Source organism: Coloeus monedula, assembly GCF_965178545.1.
Source record: "Coloeus monedula genome assembly, chromosome: 6".
NCBI lineage: Eukaryota > Metazoa > Chordata > Aves > Passeriformes > Corvidae > Coloeus > Coloeus monedula.
The window spans coordinates 58993638-59019957 of NC_138786.1; the positions used below are offsets into that span (position 1 = coordinate 58993638).

The 26320-nt window shown below is 39.7% G+C and overlaps 1 protein-coding gene across 2 annotated transcripts in view; it reads right to left on the reverse strand.

Annotated features, from left to right (window-relative positions):
* Window positions 1–609: 609 nt before the first annotated feature.
* Window positions 610–26320, reverse strand: part of HIF1A (hypoxia inducible factor 1 subunit alpha) — a 34517-nt gene continuing 8806 nt past the window's right edge. The window contains exons 2-15 of one of the 2 annotated variants that reach the window (XM_082282808.1): window positions 20334–20524; window positions 19239–19384; window positions 19053–19137; window positions 15738–15850; window positions 14472–14674; window positions 12708–12814; window positions 12377–12524; window positions 11226–11446; window positions 10760–11040; window positions 10120–10242; window positions 9507–9901; window positions 8559–8667; window positions 5687–5813; window positions 610–5528 (exon numbers count right to left, since the gene is read on the reverse strand). In XM_082282808.1, coding sequence (XP_082138934.1) covers window positions 5377–5528; window positions 5687–5813; window positions 8559–8667; window positions 9507–9901; window positions 10120–10242; window positions 10760–11040; window positions 11226–11446; window positions 12377–12524; window positions 12708–12814; window positions 14472–14674; window positions 15738–15850; window positions 19053–19137; window positions 19239–19384; window positions 20334–20524 — 2401 coding nt within the window. In that variant the 3' untranslated portion in view covers window positions 610–5376. The remainder of the gene's footprint in view (window positions 5529–5686; window positions 5814–8558; window positions 8668–9506; window positions 9902–10119; window positions 10243–10759; window positions 11041–11225; window positions 11447–12376; window positions 12525–12707; window positions 12815–14471; window positions 14675–15737; window positions 15851–19052; window positions 19138–19238; window positions 19385–20333; window positions 20525–26320) is intronic. The other variant, XR_014226446.1, reaches the window with a different exon arrangement.

The following is a 26320-nucleotide window of genomic DNA, read 5'->3' on the forward strand; positions in this document are numbered from 1 at the left end:
CGACCACAGATTCAAACGAGTTTGTGTTTTGTTACTAAGGGCATTTTTGGTGTGATTAATCAAAGGCTTCATAAATGTTCTCTGTCCCTCTGGGTCCGTAGCTGTTGCTCTCTCTCTCTCTTTGGCTTCCCCCAGGAAAACCTACACCATCCCCATGTCCGACTTGTTAAATTTTGTGCTTGACCTCTTTTGTTCACGCATGTGATCTGCTTAATTCATGTGGGATAACCACATGTCATAGGTGAATAGGATTCAGCTTATATATGAATATTATATGTTTATATTATACTTACTGTAAAATATATAAATGTTTTTGGGACAGTGACCATGTCTGTTTGATGCCCAAGTTTCTGACAGCAGGCAGTAATGTCTCAAACCTGCAAGGAGTTTGTTACTCTGCACAGTGGTTTAGTTCACTGTAACAGACTGCCACCTCCACCTTTTACAACAGGGAAAAGGGATGAACAAAAAGATCACAGATGTCACAAATTAGAAACAAACCTTCTCTTTTATTGAATTTTATACTGTTACACAATCAAAAAGAAATACAGTCACAAGTACGTCAAAATGTTTCAAGAGAAATAGCAATTGCAATACGTTGTACTTGGTTCCAAAAAAGAATTCCATTAAAATATACCACTTCTTCATGAGAGAATACTGCTATTATTCACAAAATCTACTGTACTGTATAAATCCAGTAGCAAACTCTTTAACTTTTTGGTAACTTGCTCAAGGTAAACAGGGAAGCAGAAGGAAAATGACAATTCATTTCTAGAATTTGGATCAAAAATCACAGTCCTCCAGAATGGAGCTCTTCAGGGAGTTAAATAATAATGGTATTTTTAATGAAGGCTGGATACCCAACTCGTGTGGAATTCCTATGAAAATGAACTTCCTACAAAGTACTTGTGGCCTGTGAGGTGTTTATTTTCATGCTGGACAGTTACAGTTTGAGTAATGTGCCTGAGTGCAGTGACATTTGAGTGAGATGCGTGCTCTGTTCAGGAGCAGGGCAGCAGTGGGAATGGGGACAGATGGCTGACCTGAGGCACATCCAGCCTGGCTGACAGGGGCAGGATGCTCCCAGATCCCACTGCACTGTCGGGAAAGGTTCACTCAGCAGAGTAACAGGGGAGAACACTTGCCAACACATACTGCCTTTAGCTGCCAGTGCTTAGCTGTTTAATTAAACAGCTCTTTAAGTAATGAAAAATTACTACTAAATATGCAATAATTTAACCTGTAATCATCAGAATTATCTGACCCGACAGTTGTATTTCATTGGAAGCAGAGCTGATCATTTCATCCAAACTAAGCTTTGAAGTCTTAAAACCGTCACCAGTGTTATGTGTAAATGGTTCTTTTGGGCCCTAATCTGCAATTCCTTAATTCAGTCATTACTTTGGGAGAGTTTAATGTGTGTACACAGATGCTAGTAAGTTTCTTTTCTCGGGTGAGTTGTTTCAATTTCACCCAAAGGTTTTCAAAGATCACCAAAGTCCAAGCCAGTCTCCCTGGGGGGGAGGAAGGTATGTTAGCAAGAGGTACTTTGGACTCCAGGCTACCTTAATTTACTCAGTTATCCTACACCCCAGAGAAGTTACTGGCACAGCCTGTTTACATGATTTATGGGGAGTTACAGCTGCAGTTAACTGCAGCTACTTTCAGGTAAAGGAAGGAATTATGTCATCATAAATACTAGTTTAAAAATTCCTTTACCCTTTAACAAAATCATCACTGTTGATGATTAAAACATCAATTAAAATCTGTATGTAAAAACAGTAATTGTATTGTGCCCTGGAGAAGGTCTGGCTTGACTACTGCTGTAGTCAGGAAAACCTGGAAGATAAACTGCAGAGAATAACAAAGTTATCACTTTCACCTAATTAGCATGTTCTATATGCAGGAGAAAATACTGTATTTACCCACAGTTTCTTCTTTACAACAAAGAATAAATCACAGAATGATTTGGGTGGGAAGGGACCTTAAACCCCACCTAGTTCCAACCTCCTGCCATGGGCAGGGACACTTTCCACTAGACCAGGTTGCTCCAAGCCTTATCCAACCTGGCCTTGGACACTTCCAGGGCTGGGGCATCCACAGCTGCTCTGGGAACCCTCTGCCAGGGCCTCACCACCCTCACAGTCATTAATTTCCTCATAATTTCTAATATGGTGCCTCAACATTTTAAAAAGACAGCAAGTTGGCAAAGAAAGTATTCAAAATCACTAAGAAAACATTTAGAAGGCTATTTATTCTAGAAGCTTGTACTCCAAATTAGCTCTAGAATCAGACTGTGTGTTCCTGGAGTCTCAAGAGAAAAAAAAAGTTTAACAGGCAAAGAAAAAAGTTAGTAAAACAGCACCAAAAAAGAGCAACTGAAAGATGTATGTCTACATTTTGCAAACTGGCATCTGCATTTAGCAAAGCTCTTATGAGGCAGAGCAATTACTGTTCTTTTTCTGTGCTTTGTTCAGTGTCTCTAGGAGGCTTGGGGGAGTTTTATTAGGTTGTTAGTTTTCCCCTACAGTAAACCAATACAGCTACTGCAGTTCATCATAGTAATCAAAAGGCCTTGTTATTATGCATGGTAAAAAATGTGAGAATTGAGATTCTCAGATGAAATATGGCTCTCTTAAATCTACAGCTGCTGTTGCTAAGATCAGAGATGATCAAGGACAAGGTGGATGGGGCTAGGAGCAACCTGATCTCATGGAATGTGTCCCTTCCCATGACAAGGGTGTGGGAACAAGACGATCTTTGAAGTCCCTTTCAATCCAAGCCATCCTCTGACTTCAGTGGGCTCATGACTAGAAATCACATGGGTCACTTCAGTTTTTCTCTGTGAAAACTTTTTGCCCTCTTAAAGTGCACTGAAGAGGACCTGACAGATCCAAACAGATCAGGCTCCTCCAAAACATGGCCAAGAGAGCAGCAGAACACCTCTGACCTTTCTCTTGGGAGTGCAAAGGGATAATCTCCCCCAGGCCAGCTCAAAGCTTGTAGTACAAAAGGAGCAGTACAAAAGTAGAACCCAGCTGCACCTTTAACCTGCCTGCGAGACTCTCACAGAAACACCACATCAATCCATGCAGAGCTAAGCAGGAGGGATGCCCTAAACAGCAGGGGCTTAACCCAACTTCACCATTTAAACCTCCTAACTGCTGACAGAGAAAGAAATGCTATGGAAAGAATGCCAGCCCAGACACAGCAGGCAGGGAGGAGCTGTGCTGATTTTAGCCGTTAAAAATGCATTAAAAATGTTTACTAGTGAAAATGTTCTCTGCGTGAAGCATCAGCTCCAGCTGACTGCCCCTATATACCTTCTCCTCTCTGTTAAACTTCTACTCAAAATTTTAACAAGTGTGCAGCTATCTTCTGCTGCCAGTACCCTATCATTTTTTTTGTTAATAGTGTCCTTTTAGTTTCATACAGCTGTGGCAGTTTAGAAAGTGCTCCATTCAGTCAAACAGTAATTTTAGAGAACAGGTTAAGCTTATTGTTTTCAAAACAGAGCAATGAAACCAAAGAGTTTACAACATAAAACCAAAGAAACTCCTGTGACACTCCACAATTGATTACTTATATTGGGATAAGGTTTTTAAAAAAAGTAGTTTGGAGAATGCACAGAATATCTTGACCATATTTACACAACACAGAGTTACCAGTAGCATTGTGTTTCATGACAGCACAAAAATGTAGAACAAGTTTTATCAAGTACCAGCTTAAATTTTAATAATGGAGTTTTGTGATAGAAATCCATCTCAGATCAATCATTCTTGTGAATTTTACCTTTTCCTGCTTTCCTGTTACCTTGATAAAGCTTCCAGAGACAAGCCTTTAAGCTGTTCATAAAGATGAATTCTTTCTGCTCTAAAGTAAAACAAAACTCCTCGCTGTCAAGTTTGCTCACTGGTGTGATAACAGGTTGAGAAGTGTAACGTCTTTGGCGAGTGGTAGTACAACACTGTCTAGGAGACTTCAGTACTGAACAGGCTCAAATAATTAACGCAGAGATGTTACAATCAAAATAAGGAAGCAGTGATTTCCAATCAACTCTAAGTTAAAAAGAGAACACGGATGAACAATAACCACTAACAAAAATATAAATTATCTCATTTCTCTTAGATAACACACTCCCCAAGGGGGCCTGGTCCACATATAGTTTATTGATGTAAGAAAACAATACAGTTAGTGTTAGATCCAACCACAAAGAGCAAAAAGAATGAGTGAATGAAGGTTTTGTACAGTACATATAGGAAAATAAGATGTTTGTGACAACTATATATTTCTAAATAAAAAGGCTTCTAAATATATTCAAGTTATTGAAATCTACATGAAAACATATGGATGTTAATAGCAACAAGGTGCATAAAACCAAAACATCAAAATATTGAGCAACTCAATGATGTACTAGATAAAAGTTTGCTAACAATGCAAGATGTTTTACAATCTGCTTGAAATATCACCTATACCACACAGGGTAAGCGGAACATTTAGATTTAAGATCATACACAATATTAGCATTAACTTCAACAACTACAGGCAGGGATTTTTTTTTTAAGCTGGCAAAGTGACTACTTTAAGAACATCAAACTTTCTCTAAATTGAGAACGTATCCAAATAAAATGCTGCTAGCCCTTTCCAGATAAAGTCTTTCCTTTGACTAACCACACTCACTGAAGTCAAAAGCATAAGACAGCATTTAAGAACAATTTATATTACAACGTGACTAAAATAATGACATAATCCAGGTTTAGACATGTTTTCATAGGCAAACAAAAGATTCTTCTTAAAAACTAGTTTTTATAAATGCAGAATATATTGCATGAGGAACTGCTGGTATTTTTTAAGAAAATATATTGTGCGATTGTGGCTACAATGCACCGCTGCAAAGCATTGTTGTTTCTTATAAAAACTATTAAAATAAAAAACTTACTTGAACATAAAGAGTAAGAGAGCACAAGTCTTCCAACTACCTATGAAAAGCAGGATGGAAGTATTGCCAGTTTTTCCTGTGTTGACATTTTACTAATGATAAGTTTTGGTGACCAACTCCCCAGCCAAAAAATAATTTTTTTTTTTTAAATCAGGTGCATATTTCAAAGCTGCTATTGCAAGTGTGTTTTAAATGTAATGGACTTAAAAGTGTATGTACCAAAGAATTATAAAAATGCACTATAGTTTGAGTTATTGTTACATAAAGAACATATTAAAAAGACTGTCAAAATAAGTAGAAAGGGGATCAAAACTGAACTAACTGAATTAGTGCAGTACTGTAGCCAGGCTTCTAAAATCAGATATAGAAAATATAAATAGACTGCTTTAGGTGATGATTCACCAGTGTCCAAAAAAAGGAGCAAGTTTTGTGAAAGCTCAGTTAACTTGATCCAGAGCTCTGAGCAGTTCTTCCCCCTGTAGCAGGTTTCTGTTGCCTTGTATGGGAGCGTTTACTTCGCAGTCGTAACTCGTGAGCTGGGGGAGTCCGCTCTCATCCATCGACTGCCCTAGAAGTTTACTCGCTATGTCTAAAGAGGGAGGGGAAGGAGAAAAAGTGCACTTTATTCACCATGCTTAGCCTCTCCTAGAGCTGTTCACAGGAGCTAAGTTTGGATAGTTTTGGAGACTCTGTTCTCTTTCACACAGCCCCCTCCACCCACTCTGCCTAGGAAAGGAAGATACCAACCAGTTGATAGTAGAATGATTGTCTTTTGCTCCCCTCCACTGTGACCATTTGTTTTGCATCCCTTTACACGTTTCCAAGCAAGTGATGCATTTCCTCCACGGTCACCTGTCTGCTGGAATAAAGACCCCTAGAAAGAAATAAAATGAGTCTTCTTTAGTGAATACTGTATCTTTATATCCCTCCACGCCCCTCTTCCAAATTAACAGTTTCCATCACTAACTACTAATGTAGGCATTGTTATAATTTAAAAGTGGTTTTTGTTCAGAATTTGGGGAGAAATATATTTCCAAGTACACTAACTTGAAAATTATTTAACAGAAAACTGAATCAGATTTCAAGACCTTACTTCCCCTGCAGAAAACAATTACAAAATCCTGGTTATCATCAGTTACCACGCTCAAGATTAGCGTGTACATGTACACAAACACACCTATTTAATTACCACTGCTCTGGGGTGAGTAAGCATCAGGTTTTCACTGGAGTCTCTAATGGCTTTCTGCACTGGAATTAATAGTGTAGGCAGGAGAGTCAGGAACCTCAGTAGTTGATTCTATCTACACATTTAGGATGTAAATTCTGCTTGCACTCCAGTTATTGCCACCAAGCCACCTGACCCAAGCCTTGTGGAAAATGCAGTCCTGCACCAGTCTAGTGCAGATATGGCTCCTTAGCATATTGTTTTGACAGCAGAACAGAAGATATGGAGATTAGGAAGCTGTAAGGGCTTCATAGAATTGGGGTAAGGAAGAAGAAGCTGCCACTGAAACAGATGGGATGGAAGGAAGAAGCACCATCTTAGCATCAAGTCTGCTGGCAAAAGTACTTGAATCTGCAAAGTTTGGTCTTGTTAGTGACACTGACTGCTCCAAAAAGAGGAGAATGTATTTCAGAACACTGCCATTATCCTCAACACTTAAAACAGTGAACAGCATATGTTTTCAGGTTATAAAACACCTGTGCAAGTCAAAAGAGCAGCTGTATAGTAGAAGTTATAGTTAACTCAGAGCTGCAGTTCATAGTGAGATCAGTCACCTACACTGCTGCTGCTTTTTTTTTTTTTACCATGAACGCAATCCAGCCCTTCACGTTAAGAAAGATGTGGCTTGTAACTGTTCCAGTGTAATGATTTATACCATTATTCTATAGCCTTACTATAATACAGTATTTTATAACCTAACTATATCTTATCCTTGTCTGATTCTCCTGTTTTCTAGGAAGCTAAAGTAGTATTTTACTTTGGTCTTCACTCATTTTCACTCTTTGCAAAATACATCCCACTTCCCTAGAGCTAAGAAGTTGTGGCAAGTGTTTATACAACCCTAGAATAGCATGTATTCTAAGCCTGGATTTAATATCATTTTTCTTGTGTGCGTGTGAAAGGCCTGTATATCCTCCTCCCAGAAATCCATTGTAGAGAGAGAAGCCAAACAACAAAAGCACTTACTTAAAATACCTCCAACTAAGACCCAGCTTCATGGAAATTCAGCTTCTGACTCTGAGAAACCATCAAAATATTTATAACACTTTCGTCGGATACAGACAAAAGAAAAAGGTTTAGCAAAGGATGAAGTCTGAACCTGTAAGCATTAAACAGACACTAAGCACAGAAGCCTGAACACTATTCCAGCAGTTAATACTGAACTGCTTGTGTCCTGTGTATTTAATGACATCCCATGCTATTTTGAATATTTTATCAGCAACACTATGACAGCTGTAGGACCACTGCACGAGAAAAGGGCAGTGGAAGGAAATAACATTTCTTGCAGAGCTATGAATTCTTACAAGGCTTCTGGAAGCAGCAGAACAACATGCATGGAAGTGCAAAGCATTTAGCAAATGAAAACAATGGCATAAAAATGGCATAGAAAAACTCATTTGTCTTATGCCCAAACTAGAATGCTAGTACAGGAGTAAGGAGAGCTCAGAGGAAAAATAATCCTGCGCTGTAAGATATGGTAGATGACTACAGGTAGGAGGTGGCCCAGTAGAGAAACAGAGAAGCTCAAAGGCTACATTACAGTAGAAGAACTAAGACTTAAGACTAAGACTTCTCAAAACCTGAGAAGTGGGAATTTGCAGTGAAGATGAGAGAGAGAACAGTGTGCAGTGGCAAAGCCCAAGGTTTCAAAATATGAAAAACTGACAGTGAGAGACAAAGATTATGGAGACAACATACCCTTGCAGAAAATAACAAGCTGGACAACCTCCAATTAAGTGACACAAATCTAGGAGTATCTACGTTTCTTTTGAATAGCTAGGACAGATGAGGAGGAGCTACTCCTAAGTGCCCACACTAATACTAGAGCAAGCATGCATGAAAGGGAGTGGCAGCAATAGACATTTGCTAGGCTATTATTGGAGTTCTCTTCCCTCACAGTTCAGATGGTCTTGTTATCTGATTAAGTAAAGAAATCTCAGACCCAATGGAAAAATAAAAGCATAGGAAGAAGCATAAGAACACTAATCTCCAGTGTTGACAAATTGAAAACAGAGTTTGAATTCAAAAGTTAAATAAATCCAGCAATTACACATTTAAATAGGATTTCTTACACTTGCCCATATTCTACTAAAGAAACATATATGTTCACAGAAGAGTCTCTTCTACCTAATCAAGAAAGATTGGGTGTAGAAGGCACTTCTGAAAAGCTGACAGTAAAAGAGAACTAGAAGTGGAGTATCTGCATATATATATATATATATATGTGTGTGTGTGTATGTGTGTATATATATATATAAATTTCACTATCAATTCTCTCTTATGCCAAGAGTCCACTCCTTACCAACAGCTCAACTCAGGAGTCTGCACTGACGCCTCATTTCAGAAATTGCAAGGTTAAAAGTGAATATTTTAAAATGGTAAAACAAAACTCACAATTCCAACTGCCTGAAAAAGTGAACCATCATGTTCCATTTTTCGTTTTCTCTGAGCATTATGCAAAGCTAGCATCTTTGGATTTAGTTCTTCATCCAGTGCAGTAGATCTAAGAAAAATTGATTCAGGCTGTTAAGACGTTTCTACTTTCCTCAAGCCATTCTTCTTTTGTGGACACTTACATATACAACAGCACAGAACTGAATTTATGAACTCCACTACTTTTCATTCATAAATTGACTTATTTCAACAATAACTTTCTGTGAGCATAGCAAATATTAGCCTTTAATCTTGCTGTGAAGCTCAGAATAAGTTTTAACAAAAATTTTTAAATCTGCAGAAAAAAAAGCATAAAAGTTCAGCAGTTCACTTTCAACAGAAAGAAGGGAGAGATGGGTGAGGGAAATATTCTGAATATTTTTATGTACAGATAAATCTTTTACATATCATAAATCTCATGTTTGACTTGTAGTTTTCTATTGTGATAAATATCTACTACAGGCACCACAGTCCATCACAAAACACATTTAGTTTGAAGAGCAGTATCTATTGCTTACAGATATCTGTATATCTGATATCTGCAGTATCTGTAGCACAGACTGTAGTTGCCTCTTACCTCTAACACAGTGGACAAGGAAAGCACCAGAAATACTATGTGCGTGTAGCTACCTGTAAATTGCTTACTGCATTTTTATAAAAGCTGCGCATCAGGTGCAAGAGCAGAATTTTTACAGTAGCTGCCTTTTACATGAGGTGCTTATGTAAAAGCTACCACGAAATCAGCTTTAGGGGAGTTTACCATTAAAAAAACCCTCATTTGACATGTCCTAATTTAAATGTCTCAATTTCTACTCTGAAGAATGCCAAAGATGAACACACGACAGCTGGCAGAATTTATATCTAATTCCTTGAACAGACACCAGGGCTTAAGCTGCACTTTTAAAATACCTTTTATTTAGAGTGACTGTTAGCAAGCTGGGTGCTCCTGGAGAAGGCTTTTCAACCTGATCCACTGCTGCTTTCCTTGCTCTGATGGGAGAGGCAGTTCGACTCCTGCTCCCGCCGTAGGGCGAGGCGGGGGCACTGCTGGATTCGGCGACGCCGCGCACGGGAGAGGAAGGGACGATTATCGTCTTCGCATCGTCCCCACACTCCGCCGCCACCTTCATCTCCTCTGCACTGCTCGGTGCCGTCTGGCCCTGCTGGAATATGGTGATGGTGGCTGCACTCTGAGAGCTGGAGGAGCTGCTTTCCAGAGGGGACAGCTGATCGAAGGAGCGCAGCTGGAAGTCATCATCCATTGGGATGTAAGGAGCCAACATCTCTAAATCTAAATCGGTTTCCTGGAAGAGACAAGAGGTGGAACTTAACCAGTGAGGAAGAAATATCAGCTATGACTTCATCAAGGCTGTTCCTTTTACCAAATCCTTAAAATGTTTTTTTTTGCACTTTAATCAAAATATTACATAAAAAGAGGAGATGATTTCTGAAAACATTCTAAAAAGGAAAAGAAGTACACTCAGAATAAGATGATTAAGAATTTTAAGTTACTGTATATTACCTGAGTAGAGAATGGATTTTTTGCTTCTGTATCTATGGCAAAGAGTTTCTCCACTAATTCCAGTTTGAATTCACTGGCCATATCATTATCCACATCAAAGCAGTAGTCGTTGGGACTACTGGGCTGTGAAAACATTTTGAGCACAGTTTTAGGCTTCTGTCATTGCATCACTTGGCATTGTTACCTACAGATTCTCTGCAAAATGTTCTAGTGCAGAACTAATCCCAAGCTATAGCTGCACAAAATTAAAATGGAAAAGGAAAATACACTTGTCTGTTTACATTCAAATTTACCCCACCTGGGAAGCACTTGCTTAGGTGGAACCTGGAAGTAGCCTCTACAGTAATTTACTGCAACTACTTTACTGTTTAGGGAAGTTGTGTCTGAACCAACTGAATGAAAAAGACCAATCCCAAGCTCTCCTTATTTCTATCAGATAGCATTGCATATCTTTGCAAGACTCACTTTAATGAAAAGATATGAAAATTTATCAGTTTACTCAGATCATGGCGTGAGCTTAAGTCACAAGGTAGAAATAATTTCCAATTCCTGTCGTGGCTGCAACCTTAACCAGATTTGCCCCACAAGCCCCAACAGCCCATCCATTTTAATGACAGCATATCCAAGTTACGAAACTCACCTCAGGTGAACTTTGGCTGGTACTTGCATCAGAAGGGCTGGTTGGTTGCTCTTGCACCTGAGGCATGGTAAAAGAAAGTTCGAGTGGCTCTGTGTTTGGCTCCAGCTTTGATACAACTTCTCTATTGAGTGCAGGATCAGCATTGCTACGAAGTGGCTTTGTAGTTTCAGAGGCAGGTAGTGGGGACATTGCCATATTTATATTCTGCAATTTCTCACTGGATGAGGGGAGCATTACATCGTTATACAAAGGAACTTCATCACATTGTTGTTCATCAGACTCTATAAAAATTAAAAGAAACCATCAACCTAAGTAACAGTACTGTGCGTGTCTATGGACCTCATTAAATTTAAACAGCAGCTGAAATACCACTGGGCAAGTGGTACTGGGAGGTTATTTTTTGAAATCTATTATAAAACAGTAACTTCGCTAATTAACATGCTCTCCTATTTAAACACACACCCACCATTACTGCTGAAATCTAGAGAGATAATTGTGTCTCCAGCAGCTGGGGCCAGCACAGTTAAAGCATCTGGTTCCTGTTTCAGTTTTTCAAATAGGCTGTTGGTATCATCCAGGTCATCTTTACTGAATATTTTGGTCATTTTCATGTCAGGAGACTCCACTGGTTTCAGCATACACTCAGTTTGTCCAAGGGAAAAAATTAAGTCCTTCTGAACAATTCCACTGTCAGAGAGGAAGATGACTGTTAAAGAACAGCTAAAAGGAATAAATTTTGGCTTAATAGTTTTGTAGGTTGAAACCCACCCACTCCCCCCCATCCCCCAAAAAACCCAAAACAAAACAAACAAAAAACCCCAAACAAACAAACAAAAAACACCCTACCACACATATCCCACAAAATTACCAGGATAAGGGCTTTAAGAATTCTTTTTTTCTTACTCATTCTTTTCTCAAAAGTAACAGAAAAAGCAAGCACTAATTGTCGTGCCATCAAAAAAAAGTAACAAAAATAAACATGCTTTTCTGAAAGCACTGAAAAAGTAAGGAAAATATTTTTAAAAAAAAAAGAGAAAAAAGTTTGCTATTTCCTAAACTACTTTTTCTTGTTTTAAATGAATGTGCAATATCTTGATAGACTGATACTGGTACATTCACTGAAGTTTTGAAAAACTAATTCAGGAGTACTAGACATTTGCAGAAAAAGAGTCAACCAGTCCACCCTCAGCAGAAGCTTTCAATTAAAAGAGGGGTTCTAAGGAAGAAAAAGATAGATGGGATCAAAAATAACACCACTACTGCTGCTCTGACTCCATAACAAAGTTATTAGCAGAATTAACTGCTCCAGACTTGGGACAAAGATTAGAGAGTTGTCTACAATACACACAAATGCTCAAATGCTTCCACTGCAACCATACAGAAGAATCTGGTTCTAGACTCATTTGTCTGCAGAGATCATCTACTGACATCACAAGACCAAGAAAGTGTTTTGTTTTCAAATACAATTTCTAATCCTAGGACTGGCAGTATTCTAAGAAAAATTTCACTGTTAGGGAACAGCAACATCATAACATAACAGGGGATCAATGCCATCAGAATCTGACTTTGTCTTCAGTAAAAATGATGACAAAGATCACCAAAGTCCACTCAACTTACCTCAACACGTAGTTCACACACACTATGCACTGTGGCTGTGAATTCTTAGTGTTGTATATAACAGTTGCTTGAGTTTCAACCCAGACATAGCCACCTTGTTTCGCCAGCATTCTGTACTGTCCTGTTGTCACCTGCCCTTTTGTGAACACTAAAAGCAGAAAGGACACCAGCTTTAATTACAAGCAGAAAAACCCCAAAATTGTTTGAGATGAGTACTCATTGCAGATTCATATCTGCAACTAAAAGAAAGCCCTTGTTCTTCTGCTGCTTTCCCCCAGGGTTGTCTCTCATCTCCTGTAGTTTGAGGGCTTTAAATTCAGTTTGCACTTACTGTCGTGGTGTGTTTTGGTCAGATGATCAGAATCCAGTGCGTGATAGTACTCATAGATTGAGCGACCCAGGAGCTCCTCTGGCTCGTACCCCATCAACTCTGTAATTCTTTAAAACAAGGGAAAAAATTGCTACGTGAAAGCAGACATGGGCCAGCACAAATACCAGAGCATTTGGATGCTTGCACATCTAGAAAAACCATAAGAATCACTTCCATACATTGCAGCAGCAAATTAGGTTTACTGGGACTTTTCATTTTGAAATAAATTGCTATTTTGATGCTTCTTTAAAAGAGAAATTTCAGCAGGCATAGGATTTTACTTCTCATTGAGTACTTATAAATCATGTAGTGGGGTAAGATTAAACAAATCCCCACATTTTAGACTTTTTTTTCTTTTTGCTTCAAGGTAGACCAGCTACTTACAGACCAGCTTAGACAAATATGAGAATTCAACAAAATAACAGATACGCTTCAACAGTTTTAATCCTGCAACTAAGAGAAATTAGGAATCAGATTTACTCTTCCCACTCAAGCACTGCTTGCCTTTAAGGAAAATGGGATTTCTTTAGTCTCTAGAGGGCAGTGCTAACCAGGGAAGTGCTTGTATTTTGCCCCATTCTAGATGCAGAATGTGACCAAATAAGTACCTTTTATGTGACACCATCAGTGCTAGAAAGGTTGTTACTGCAGAGGACAGAAATAACCTGCACTAACCTCTTTCTGCATCTAACTGCAAAAACTAACTAGAAATTCACTTTATTATAAAGTAAAGGAAATGGGTAGTAATAAATAACACCAAATTAAAAACAAACAAAAAATGAAACAAACCAACCCCAACCAAAAAAACCCTTGTGCTGATTATTTCCTTCATTTGCATTTATCAAATTTATCAAGCCAAGTTCCCAGAGGATAGGAAAATCAGTCTTATGTGTCTGACTACACCCCTGCTTTGCACCAGAACACAAAATCTAATTATTCAACAGCAGATGTATTGCATTAAAAGTACAGCTGAACGTCTGGGTTTTTTTTGACAGAAGAAAGCAGACACTGATCTCCTGGGGAAGAGAGAGGGGGGAAGCAGTAGCAATAAAATACATCTGACAAGTATTACACACACACTCTTCAGTCACCAAAATGTCCCATCTTTGACAAACCTAAAATCTTGCTTTTTCAGTGTCTGGAAGAATCTTCTCATTTAAATTTAATCACTTCCACTATAGTAAAGACCAATTTGAAGAGGCAGTTAACTGAAGGCAAAGAATTTATTAATAGAATCATAGAGTGGCTTGGGTTGGAAGGCACCTTAAAGACTGTCCTGTTCCAAACCCCTGCCATGGGCAGGGACACCTTTCACTAGATCAGGTTGCTCCAAGTCCCATCCAACCTGGCCTTGGACACTGTCAGGGATTGGGCAGCCACAGCTTCTCTGGGCAATCTCACTGCCAGAGCCTTAGCATTTTCACAGTCAAGAATTTCTTCCTAATATCTAATCTAAACATGCCCTCTGTCAGTTTAAAACCATTGCCCCTCTAAAAAGTCCCTTTCGCATTTGTTATTCCAAAGTAATAACCCTGCATCCTCCTTAGATCTAAAAATCTGGCTTTTAGGACATCCTGATCAGTTCGGAAGAGCCCAAGTATGCCATGAATGATTGCGTTGTCAAGATGAATTAAGTTATCGAAAAAGCAAACATTAGCCAACATGTACCAGCCCTGCAAATCCTTCAAATGAATTCTCTTTTACAGTATAAATCATATATATTACCTTTCATCACAATAGGAAAATTTCATATCAAGACTGTGACGACTGAGGAACGTTTTACTGTCCAGGGGGACCTCAATGTTTGATGGGTGAGGAATAGGTTCACAGATCAACACCAGGCAGGTCATGGGAGGCTTTTTGTATCCGCAGTGAGTCTGGTTCCCACACGTGTCGTACACACGGATGTGGCCAGTGCAGTGCAGCACCTACGGGGGAGTTGGATTTTAGCAAGAGACGAGGCTTGGTCTATCCGACAACACAATCCTATTTCCACCAGTACACCCAGAGCCAAGTCCTTCCCCTCCCCACCCCTCAAGGGGACAGTGGCAAGGGATGGCTCTAGGAGAGCTGTGTCCTCCTCCTCCTCACCCCACACATCCTGGGATGGGTTCACAGCCCAACTCCTTCCTCAGCACTGGCTGGAGCAACACCAGACATTGCTGCAAGTTCTGTGAACTCCCCTTTCTAGTCACGATAATGACAACTCTGATGAGCAACTGCCTCAGCAAAAAGTATCTCACAATCTAAATCTGAAAGTTATGGTAATAGTAGCAACCCCCATTTTGGAACTTCTGCAGAGGGATGACAGAGATCAAATACATTCTTCAGCAGACAGGAACCTCTGCATTTTGTGGGGTTTTCTTTTAACCATTCTGAAGCAGAAATAGTTCACAGACAGCAGCAAAGGAGTTGTTTGATCCAGAATAATCAAATTCAAATCATAAAAGAGAACTGTGAGCTGTAATCCACTCGATACAGTAAAAGGTTACTTTGTCCAGAGGAGAAAATGCATTCACTGCAGAAAGTTATCAGGCTGGCCTCTTTTTGTTCCAACTATTACAAAAGGGAGAGCCAGCAGCTTCAAAAGAATGGCACTGAAGTCCTTCAGAGAGACCTCAACTGTCGCATTTTCAGTGTCAAATCAAAAGAAATCAGGAATCAGCATAAGTGGTGTCAAGTACTTTTTTCCCAGAGAAGGCTTTATGCAAACATATTTAGTAATTATAATTGTTTGTAAATAAATGACCTCTAATTTAAAATGAAAAATTCATTAAAAGGGTTTTGAAAAACTAATTTTAAAACACTGTTTCAGTTACCTCTGTGATGTATTCAGCACTAAAATTCAGCATAATGAAGCACAATCATTAAATTATGAAGTACTTAGTGAAACTCAAGCTCATTACGTGAAGTAAAAATGTTGAAATACAGTGTTATGACATCTGAAGAGGAAGCTGCCAAACTATGCAAATATTCTTTTGCATCAGTTACCTTCCACGTAGCAGACTTTATATTCACTGTTCTTCCCCTGCTAGTCAGTGTACACTTCATTCTGAGAAAAAAGCTGCGCTCCGTGTTTTGCTCTTTGCCCTTTTTCACAGGACCTAGCAAAAGCAAACAGCAAACCAGTTCTTAAAACTCTCAGATCATCTTCCAAAGCCATAAAAAAGCCTCCACAAACATGTCACAGAACTCTAAGGGAAGATCCAAAAAATAAACTAAAAAGATTCATACACCTAACAGCACTTCTGATAATGGCATCTTTCAGAACAAGTTTTACTATCAAGTAGACAAAAAACCCCTGAAGTTTCATAGAGTTATAGAATGGTTTGTGCTGGAAGGGACCTTAAAGATCATCTTGTTCCAACCCCCTGCCATGGGCAAGGACACTTTCCACTATCCCAGGTTGCTTCAAGCCCTGTCCAGCCTGGCCTGGAACACTTCCAGGGATGGGGCAGCCACAGCTTCCCTGGGCACCCTGTGCCAGGGCCTCAGCACACTCACTGGGAAGGAGTCCTTCCCAAAAACCATCTATCCCTGCTCTCTGTCAGTGGGAAGCCATTTCCCCTTGTCCTGTCACTCCAGGCCCTTGTCCAAAGTTCCCCTCCAGCTCTCTTGGAGCCCCTTTAGGTACAGCAAGAGACTCAAAGATCTCCCCAGAGCCTTTTCTTTCCCAGGCTGAACAATCCCAGCCCTCTCTCAGCCTGTCCTCACAGGAAAGGCTTTTGATGTGGCCCAGTTTCAATGTTTTAAGATCAGGATTGTATTTGTAGCCAACTGCACACTCCCAGATTTCAAGAAAAAGGAGTGGGACAAAAGAAAGACCAATGGGAAATTTAATATATTTTAAAATTGCAACAGAGGACAAGAAAAGCATGTGCAGAATAAGAAGCCCTGTTGAAGTGACTTCTACTGAAATGCATCAGTAACTCACTCTAGGGAGGTTCAAACCAAGTACCTTTTGGGCTTTTTGCTCTTCAGGACTGCAAATTTTTCAATTCAAAATTAACAACTCAGCTGTTTATATGCATCCAAATATTTCCACAGTGATTTACATTCTCAGAGTAAACATGGACCAAGTTTTTAAACACATTATTAACATTCCTGGGAGAAAAAAAGTTGAGAAACCCTGACACAAATCAACATTGGTGGCACTTATTTTCTAGCCTCACTTGCTACCAGCAGACTAAGTCAAGTTTTTGCCTTTACAGGGGAGATCCTTGCAGAGTCAATTACCAGCTACGCTACTGTGGGCAAAGAAAATGTAACTGATGCTATCAGGAGAGCTGCAAGCAGCTCATAATGTGTGCAAGGAGGAAATACAGCACCCAGGAGAAGGAGCAGTGGAAGAGCCAGTTTGCTGAGGCTTGCTAAAGAGCAAGGACCAAATTAAGGCAGAGGGGGAAGTTTAAAACACATGAGCTTACTTCTAATACAAGTTTATACAACAATTTGCTCTCATCCTGCAGATACAATAGTAGCCATGAAATTCTTCATGGTGGCTTGCACTGCAGCTACTGGCTTGACAAAATTAATTTGCAGAACCAAAGACTAAAGGGTTCAAGCACATTTTATGCTACTTTAAAACATCCTCGATAATGGAGGAAGTGGGGGAGAAGCTAAAGCAGAGTTCACAGAAGCAGCAAAAACTTATTTAATTCAGTAAGTTTTAAGAGTTAAACAAATCTAGAAATTGATAGCTGAAGATCACATGACAATCCTGTTACCAAGCACTGATGCTTGAGGCTCTGCTTTGAGAAGCAGCTGTAAAAGATGGAGCAACTTTCAAGTCTGATTCAGCACCGGACATTATTTTTTTAAATGGCCAGCTTTGAAAGTTTAAAAAGCAGCTTCATAAAATAAGAATGCAGTTCTGTTTCTGCCAATCACATTTACATTCACTTGCTCTTGTACAGTCCCAAAGGGGACTATTTAATACTCAATTCAAAACCAAAATAATTCCACTGATGTAAGAGCTGCAGTAGAAGGCAACCTGGGAATACTAATAAATATAAAAATGTACTATTATTACTGTAATTTAGACCTCTGTCTGCCAATGTCATTTGCAAAACAGCTTTTGTAATAATGCTTTCCAGACATCTGATTCCAGTCTGGCCAGTTTAGACATGCTGGAGATGGTTTGCATGAAGCTCAGTGATATGACATTTTTAAGAATAAGCCTTTGCAACAAAACCAGATTTTTTACACTGCTTTAGGGAAGTTGTTCCCCCACCCCCAGGATGCATTACTGTATTCCAAAGGGGGAGGCAGGGGAGAAGTCTAATCTAGCCTGAGAAACATACTTCAATTCTAAGGGCAGACAAGTTTACAAAATGCTTATAAAATCAAAGTTGGGCCCTTAATGCTACAGTATCTCATCAGGTCCTTTCCACTGAATTAAATAGGATGACAATGTAAGACTTACATAAGATTTACAGTGCTACAAGAAAGCAGAGGACAGGTTTATTAGTTTATCACTATCTGGATTCAGAGTCCATATAACCCTCATTTGATGAAAGAGAAAGTAGAGAGGTCAGATTTTAGGCTTCCAACTACTGAGTACAGCAGATTTGTCTGGAGGCACACGGGCTGCCAAGTCTTTACAGCCTTTATCAAATCTTTAGAAGACATGAAAGCTGTAATTCATGGACAATTGTTACATTTCAAAGCACACAGAACATGTAAACACGGTGTTCTGCTCCCTCAGACGGAGAAAAGAAGTCCCAGAAATCTGTGTAAATATACCAATTTCATGCACCAATTAAAAGGTGCAGAGAAGCATCAACACCAAAGCCCTTTCTGGGGCTGTTCAAGTATTTCCAGATTAGTTTCTTAAATACACCATCTTTTTTTGTCGTAGGTATACCACCACAGATTTCTGGAAGAAAGCATTTGTTCTCAGTTGTCCCAGAAATGCAAGGCCAGACCAAGACAAATGCACCAACTCAGCTTCTCCATGTCCCTCGACAGTAATTGCTTGAAATCATTCTCATTCAATCTACCTCTAATTTTATTCCTGCAGGCATTTATTCTTTCAACCCTCAAGAACTCCATTTTAGTCATTAATTTTTTTAGATTAAAGAATGCTAATGAAGTCTTATTTCTCCTGTAATTAGGATATAGACAAAACATTTTGGTTATTCCTGTTGTTAGTGTGTCTCAACAAGGTGTAATTTGAGATTTAAGAAATAAAAACATACTAGCTTTTTAACTCAACACCATTTTCTGGCAGATATCCAACTGTATTAATGCCAACAGAAACTCTCCATAAATAAATTAAATTGATTTTTTTTTCTTTCTTCTCACCATTTCTGTGTGTAAGCATTTCTCTCAGCTCCTCATGGTCACACGGATGAGTGAAATCAAATACACTGTGCCCCGTCAACTCAAACTGCAAAAATTAAGAGGTATACAGGTGTTTAACTTCACATACACAAAAATGGAACAGCTTTTGCAGATTTGAAATAGTCTTAGGAAATGTCAGTACTTCACCTGAGTGAGTCCCATACACTTGTTCACGTTTTCAGACATGTAAATCATGTCCCCATCTTCAGACAGAACCATGACAAAGCCATCAAGAGCTTTCAAGTAGAAACAGTTCAGTTCCTTCTCCATTTTGGCTTCTGTCTCCAGCTCACCTGCAAGCAGCCACACATTTTTGTTTCAGCAAACACCAGTCATTCTTCACTTACCATCAGGAATTAATTCTGGCACCAGTCTGCAAGGAGTCAATCTTGCAGGACCATTCAAAACCAGTATAATTCATTTAGATAAGTGATCAGTTCAATTCTTCAAGCTCTAGCAATGGTATCCCAAATCACAGAAGATCAGAGTGAGGTTAACCCTCTGTGCTGCTATGTATTAACCAATAAACCTTCCAGATTAAGGAAAAGGTCTGTGTGGCAAAAAATTTACCACCTATCTCAATAAAGCATTATAAACTTCTCTCAGGGGCTTTCTGGGAGAGATTTCAGAGTGTGGCTACTGAAGTTCCTCCTGTATACAGTAAAGGTAGACATGCATGAGCACAAATAACCAGTACAGCACCCATGGCAGGCTATGCAGCTTCTGGTTCACAACCTGACTCAGATACTCCTGCAGTTGCATGGGCAGGTGTAGCTGCAGAGACAACATATCCTCAGCTACCTTCACCTCCAGTGGAGCACATCACAGAAACACAATTTACAAAACTATTCCTTGCAGTTTATATTAAGGGGACACAACTATAGTTAGCTCAGTCAGCCTTGCACCAATTATCTACAGTCAAGAAAGCACAGCTGGAACAAACAAGTTTTGGGGGAGAAGAGATTCAAATGAAGGAATCTAACTTTGGGAGAAGGGTCAAATGAGACTGAAAAGGGCTGTGATGAGACAACCAGGACCACCAGAATAGAAAGGGAAAAAATGAAGTCCATTGAACAGTGGATTTTTCCTGTGCCACTGCCAATAGCTGATTTCTACTGTAAGGTCTCCCACCTTCCCAGAGAAGGGACACAACCTATTCATTTATTTTACTGCTGACAGGTCTTACAAATAGATTCTTCCTCAATATCCCTTCCAGATGGTGCCACCACCTTGTTCCCTTACCAGCATCCAGCAGCTTCCTCATGCGCAGGTAGCTGATGGTCAGCCTCATGATGGACGCCTTGTCCAGGTGCGCGCTCACGGTGTGCGGCAGGGGCAGCTGGTGAGCCAGCTCATAGAACACTTCCGACTCCTTGCTCCTCCGGCACCGGGCTGCATCCCTCGACTTCTCTTTCCTGCGTTCAGAGCTAATCCTATGGAAACAAAGTTTTGGTTTAATATAGGCAACAGAGCTCTCTGTGAAAGGCATATTTGAAACCAAGTTGCCCAGTGGCCAAGTAACCAGTTGCGGAAGTTGAATAATGTACAGCTCAGTTTAAAGAGCAAGTGTCATTCTTTGTATCAACTCCTGCTCTGGCTGGGCTCTGCCAGAACTAAATTGACACCCACAGAGTCTTCCAACAAGATCAGTTCTTCAAACAGATGCTTTCATACTCAGAACCCTTCCTGCTTATCTCATACTTTGAGTGCTGCCTCTCCAGCCTCCAAATCCTGACCTCTCAAGTCCATTCAACAAATTACAGAGCAGGTAATTTCCAGCTCGATGCTCCAGCATCACATATCATGTACATTCTCCAAGTTCTTCCTTTTTTGCAATCCTACAAAGCTCACCTAACAGGTCAGATAAGCGAAGATATTCATTTAACATAAGATATGCTGCTTTTCAAGCAATACAGAAAGTCCCTTTCCCAAAACCATTCCATGATGATTCTATGATTCACTCTTTCTCCAGAAAAGCCCCTTCCAGAGTCTCCCCTACACTGGAAAACAATACCTCATTCTGCTCCCACTGCCTCTATAGACCTGCCTCCTCCAGAACACGAGGTAAAGAACAGCTCACTGAGAGAAAGCACTGAAACAAGGCTGCCAGTCAGTAACAGGGAGAATTCCCCCTTTTCCCAACACCAGGTCACATCTGCCTCATGCATCTGGTCAGATGTGTTTTGAACTAAACATTTTCACATGGGAGCTCCAAATTTTTCACATGTGCAAATAAGAGCTCAGTGCTGCTGTTGTCCCTGAGGAAATAAATGTGCTCTTATTTTTAAATGAACTATATGAAACCACACACTATTATTGTCCAGTTTTCTTTTTATACATTTACATCTTCTTAAGGCACCGCCTTCATTTTGCACACACCTGAGAAACAAAAGCCAATTGCTATTTGGGAATTACTTTTTTTAAGATTTCACTAGACTTAAAAGCCATCTACTACCACTGCCAAATTCACATTGCTAAGTCTGTGCAAAAGTTCGTTTTAGTTAGCACACATCTTGTGAGAGGTACCACAAACTACAGAGCAAAGCAATTCACGAGCTAATGTTCCCTGGGACATAATGAACCAGATTCAAAGAATCACAGAATGGTTTGGGCTGGAAGGGACCTTAAAGATCATCCAGTTCCAAATCCCCTGCCGAGGGCAGGGACGCCTTCCACTAGGCCAGGTTGCTCCAAGCCCCATCCAAGCTGGCCTGGAACACTGCCAGGGATGGGCAGCCACAGCTTCTGTGGGCAGCCTGTGCTAGGGTCTCACCAGCCTCTGAATAAAGAGCTCCTTCCCAAAATCTAATCTCTCCTCTTCAGTATTAGCAAATACATACCCAAAAAAACCATTTTCAGTCCTTTACCTGCAGTGCTACCCACAGTGGCCAAAAACCTGCTTAGTTTGTGCAGAAACACAGGTGTGACAGTACCATTACAACTGATATGGGAAGCACGAATGCTTTGACATGTGGAAGAAGTTTAATAACCCATGAAAAAGACAGAATAAGCTATCAGAATCTCTTTCACAATTACCTTCCTTTTTACCAACTTGATAAAACTGTATGCCATCCCCACCACCCTCTCTTCCTACTTTTGCCACTGCCAGCAGAGAAAAACTATTTATGGGGAACAAGAAACATTAATAGATTGACATAATAATAATAATAAGAATAATCACCTTTGAAAACTAACTTATGGGAATTATAGCTGTAAAAAACTCTGGACATACAGTAGTCCCATTGATTCCTGTAAATATAAATTCATGTCCCTCAGAAGGACAGCCTTAAATAACTGACAATATTTCCCCATCTTGCAGATTTCTTCACACTCAATTTCCCTGTGACAACAGATGTTCCTGTTGTAGTGATGGATATCTTGGTCTGAGAAGCTTGAGGCTCCTGACATACAGGTATATCTGGAAATAGCCATTACGAAAAGTCTGACCTTTAACAATACTGCAAAAATATTTTAGCTATTTAACCTGATTAAACATTTCTTACTGAAGACAGGCCTCAAGTACCTGTTCTCCTGCTGGAAAACTTAGGGTGGAGATGAAAAAACATCTGAAACATCTGGATTCTCTTTGTCCTCTTTCTTGGACCACAGATTTCACTGTAACTCTATTTTGTTAAAGGTATTTCAAGGTAACTGTCATGGTTTAACCCCAGCCCACAACTAAGTACCACAAAGCTGTTTGCTCACTACCTGTCCCACCCTCATGGGGTGGGGAGGAAAACTGCAACGAAGGAATAACCCATGGGCCAACTTAAAAACAGTTTAATAACTGAAATAAAATAATTATTGCAATGACAAGGGAGACAACATAAAGAGAGAAACAAGACCCAAGACACAAGTGATGCACAATGCAATTGCTCACCACCCTCTGATGCCCAGCCCATCCCAGAGCAGTGACCAGCACTCCCCAGTTTATACACTGGGTGTGACGCTCTGTGGTTTGGAGTAACTCTGTGGTCAGTTTAGGTCAGCTGTCCTGGCTGTGCCCCCTCCTGGCTTCTTGTGCATCTCCTCACAGGCACAGCATGGAAAACTGAGGAGTCCTTGACTCACGGTGAGCACTGCTCAAGAACAACTAAAGCATCAGTGTGCTATCAGCACTGTTCTCCAAAACAACAGCCCTGCACCAGGAAGAAAATTAACTCTATGCCAGCTGAAACAGTAACAGTAGCACAAGCAATTCTGCTGCCTTAAACAGATTCACCTTTATGCCTTTGATTTTTGTTAGCTACTCATTCAAGATCCCTTCACCTGCAGAATGTCCGTCCTACAACAAAAACTCAAGAGAGAATAACTGGAAGTAAGTGGTTGCCATCCACCCAGATTCCTGTAGTTTTGTCACTGCTTCCTTTTCAACTGCAGACACTTTTAAGTTAAATCCCCCCTGCTTTGGCAATCAAGCTGAGCACTTCAAGTCCACAGGTTTGTCAGGCTTGTGTGAATCACACAGGGCACGCAGAGAAGGACAACTCAAGAGATGAAAATAGACACTAACCTCACAAGTGGGGATTTCAGCCCTTGTATTTTCTTCCTGACAGCCTAATGTTCTCAAAAATATTTTGGGTAGTTTCCAGATTTTTGCCAGGCTTTAGCACCCTTGGCAGCAGCCTTCAGCAGAAACAGTCAGAACTTCTCCCAACCATTGAATTATTAATTACTGACTAAAATGCTGCTCAAATCCAGCCCATAGTGCTTTCTTTTAAAAATTAATCCCAGAGTAAGATCATTAAGTGCTGTCAACTGGAGCTGATGGGCAGAACCCAAGGAAAAGGGGATGTTGGAACCAACCAGTGCTGCCAGAGTGGCAGCGTCTCCTCTCCCTTTTACTATGTGTTTCCTTTCTAGAAAGCCTACTACTATAGATAGATGTTTAAACTGTACAGCACAACAGTTGGCTATTTTTAGCTGCTATTTAAACCTAAACTGTAACCAATCTGAGTAAAACCCAGCCATGTAAATAGGAAGATTAACTACCAGCTTCAAAGAGCGTTTCTTTAATGGATCAAATTAATAGGGAAAAGGTCTTTCACAAATGAGGTTTAATTACCAAGTGAAGTCATTGTTGCCTCAACACTGAAATGCCACCAAATTAAAAAAAAAATTCTTTACTATTGCAACTACTCTAAGCTTTGTCACAATTGCATAAAGTAAATAAAACACCACACATCAGCATGTATAGCTCACAATTAATTGTAGTCAATTAAATGACATTGAATTCCTGTAAAGAAAATGTATTTCCAAAGTGAGCACTCTCTCGACCAGAGGGGAAGGAAAGGGAGCTCAGGGAAGGGGATTTTAAACAGTGAGGTGTGAAGTACCACAAAATCAGTTTAAATAAATCATATCACTTCTCTTATCAGTTCTTTCAGAACTGCCCCTGTGTAAACCTCATGATCTTCACAACAGAAAGAGCATTCTGTAAAAAAGGAGCCAAGCTCCATTTAAAACGAACCCCAAACTTCAGAGCTGTGTTGCAGCCTTCTGCTGTCAGTCTGGCACAAAACAAAACACCTCAAGAGTCTGAAGAAAACCTCAGCTGCAGAGCGGATTATACATGCAATGAAAATATCAGAAATGCCGGTACTGGACAGGAAATTGCATGCATTTGCAGGTCTGATTTTTCCTGAACAAATTCAGTGCCAGACATTCATTTCCATTTAGTATTTCTACCACCAGAATACAGAAGCAGACAATCTTAAGCACGTTATCCATCATAGCTCACTGAAAGCAGTTTCACTGACCCCTTTAAACCCAATACCACTTTCCATATATAAGAGATGTTTACATGCAATACCTGAATAAAATCTGAGCTCCAGAAGATATTTGAGTTAGAGACCCAGAGCAAAAGGGTATTTCATGACCAGGACTCACTGCAGCTGAACCAGGGGCTCAGCTAAAGGATATAACCCTGACTCCCACTCACTACCTCAAATCATGGTGAATTGAAACAAAGTTTTACAGCAAGAATTTACCCAACAGCCTTGAGAGCAAAGCACACCAGCAACAACTCCGTGCCCACCAGCTACAGATGCTAACTCGAGTGCACAAGTCCTGTCATCCTGGTCATACAAACCATCTGGGCCACAGCATCTCCCAAATAACACATTGTTTCCCATACCATCCCAAACACCCCTCCACAGCAGATTCCTACAAGTGAGTCACCAATTGTCTAAATGCAGCCCCAATTTTTCATCTCCTTGAGTGAAAAACTAATCAACGGCCACAGATATAAGCTTAGTTCCTTCTTATATACCAATGGCAAATAGACAAAAAAAAAAAAAAATCCCTGGAAAATACCACCAGTAACTAGTAAATTTTGGTTGAAAATAATCAGATAAAAAATGGTCAATGGATAGAACTTAAAATGTGTAGCAGTCAATTTTGTCTCCTTCTAGCTTTTAAAATCACCACCCAGTGTTATGATATTTTTTATACTGTTTACATAATATTAGATTAACAAAAAAAAAAAAAAAAAAAAAAAAAAAAAAAGAGAAAAAAAGGAGGTTTCCTTTATGTCACTTTGCTGTGGTTATAGATTTTCTAGCTTTTCTCCCATTCTAACTTACTGGTCCTCTAATCAGGTACATTTTGCCCTGTACGTGTTTTCCATTCCCATGTAAAATAACTATTGTACATGATTAATTAACCCAGGCTCATCTTTCTTGATACAGGTTTTGAGAACATCCTAAAATATAAACACCTTCTCATAGCAATTCACATTCTTCTCTTTAGATTTGCTTTCTACAACCAAGTGGCCTTGTATTTATCACATTATTTGTTATTAAAGTTTCATAGAAATATACCATGTAGGAAACAAGCAATCCAAATTAGCAACATGCCTCAAATCTGGTAACATCTCCTTATTGAACTTGAACCAGTTTTCAGTTCCAACATTAACTGCCATCATTTGCCAGTAAACGATTCAGATATTTCCATGTTTGTAACAATCTCTCCTCTCAGACTAGTCTGGGAAATAGCTGGCTTAGAAATGGAGTCACAAAAACGATACCCACTATAACATAGCTTCATTTTTTCTTCATTACACAAAAAAAAGATGCAAATATTACAATACAGTAATATACTAAAAGTATATGACATCACAATGGTATTGAAACTTTAGACAGTACACCTGCAAGTGGTCTCACGTTTAACTTTTAAGGCTGAATTCATTCCTGTGGTTGGTACAAAACTTGGTCACCTTTTCAGGCCCA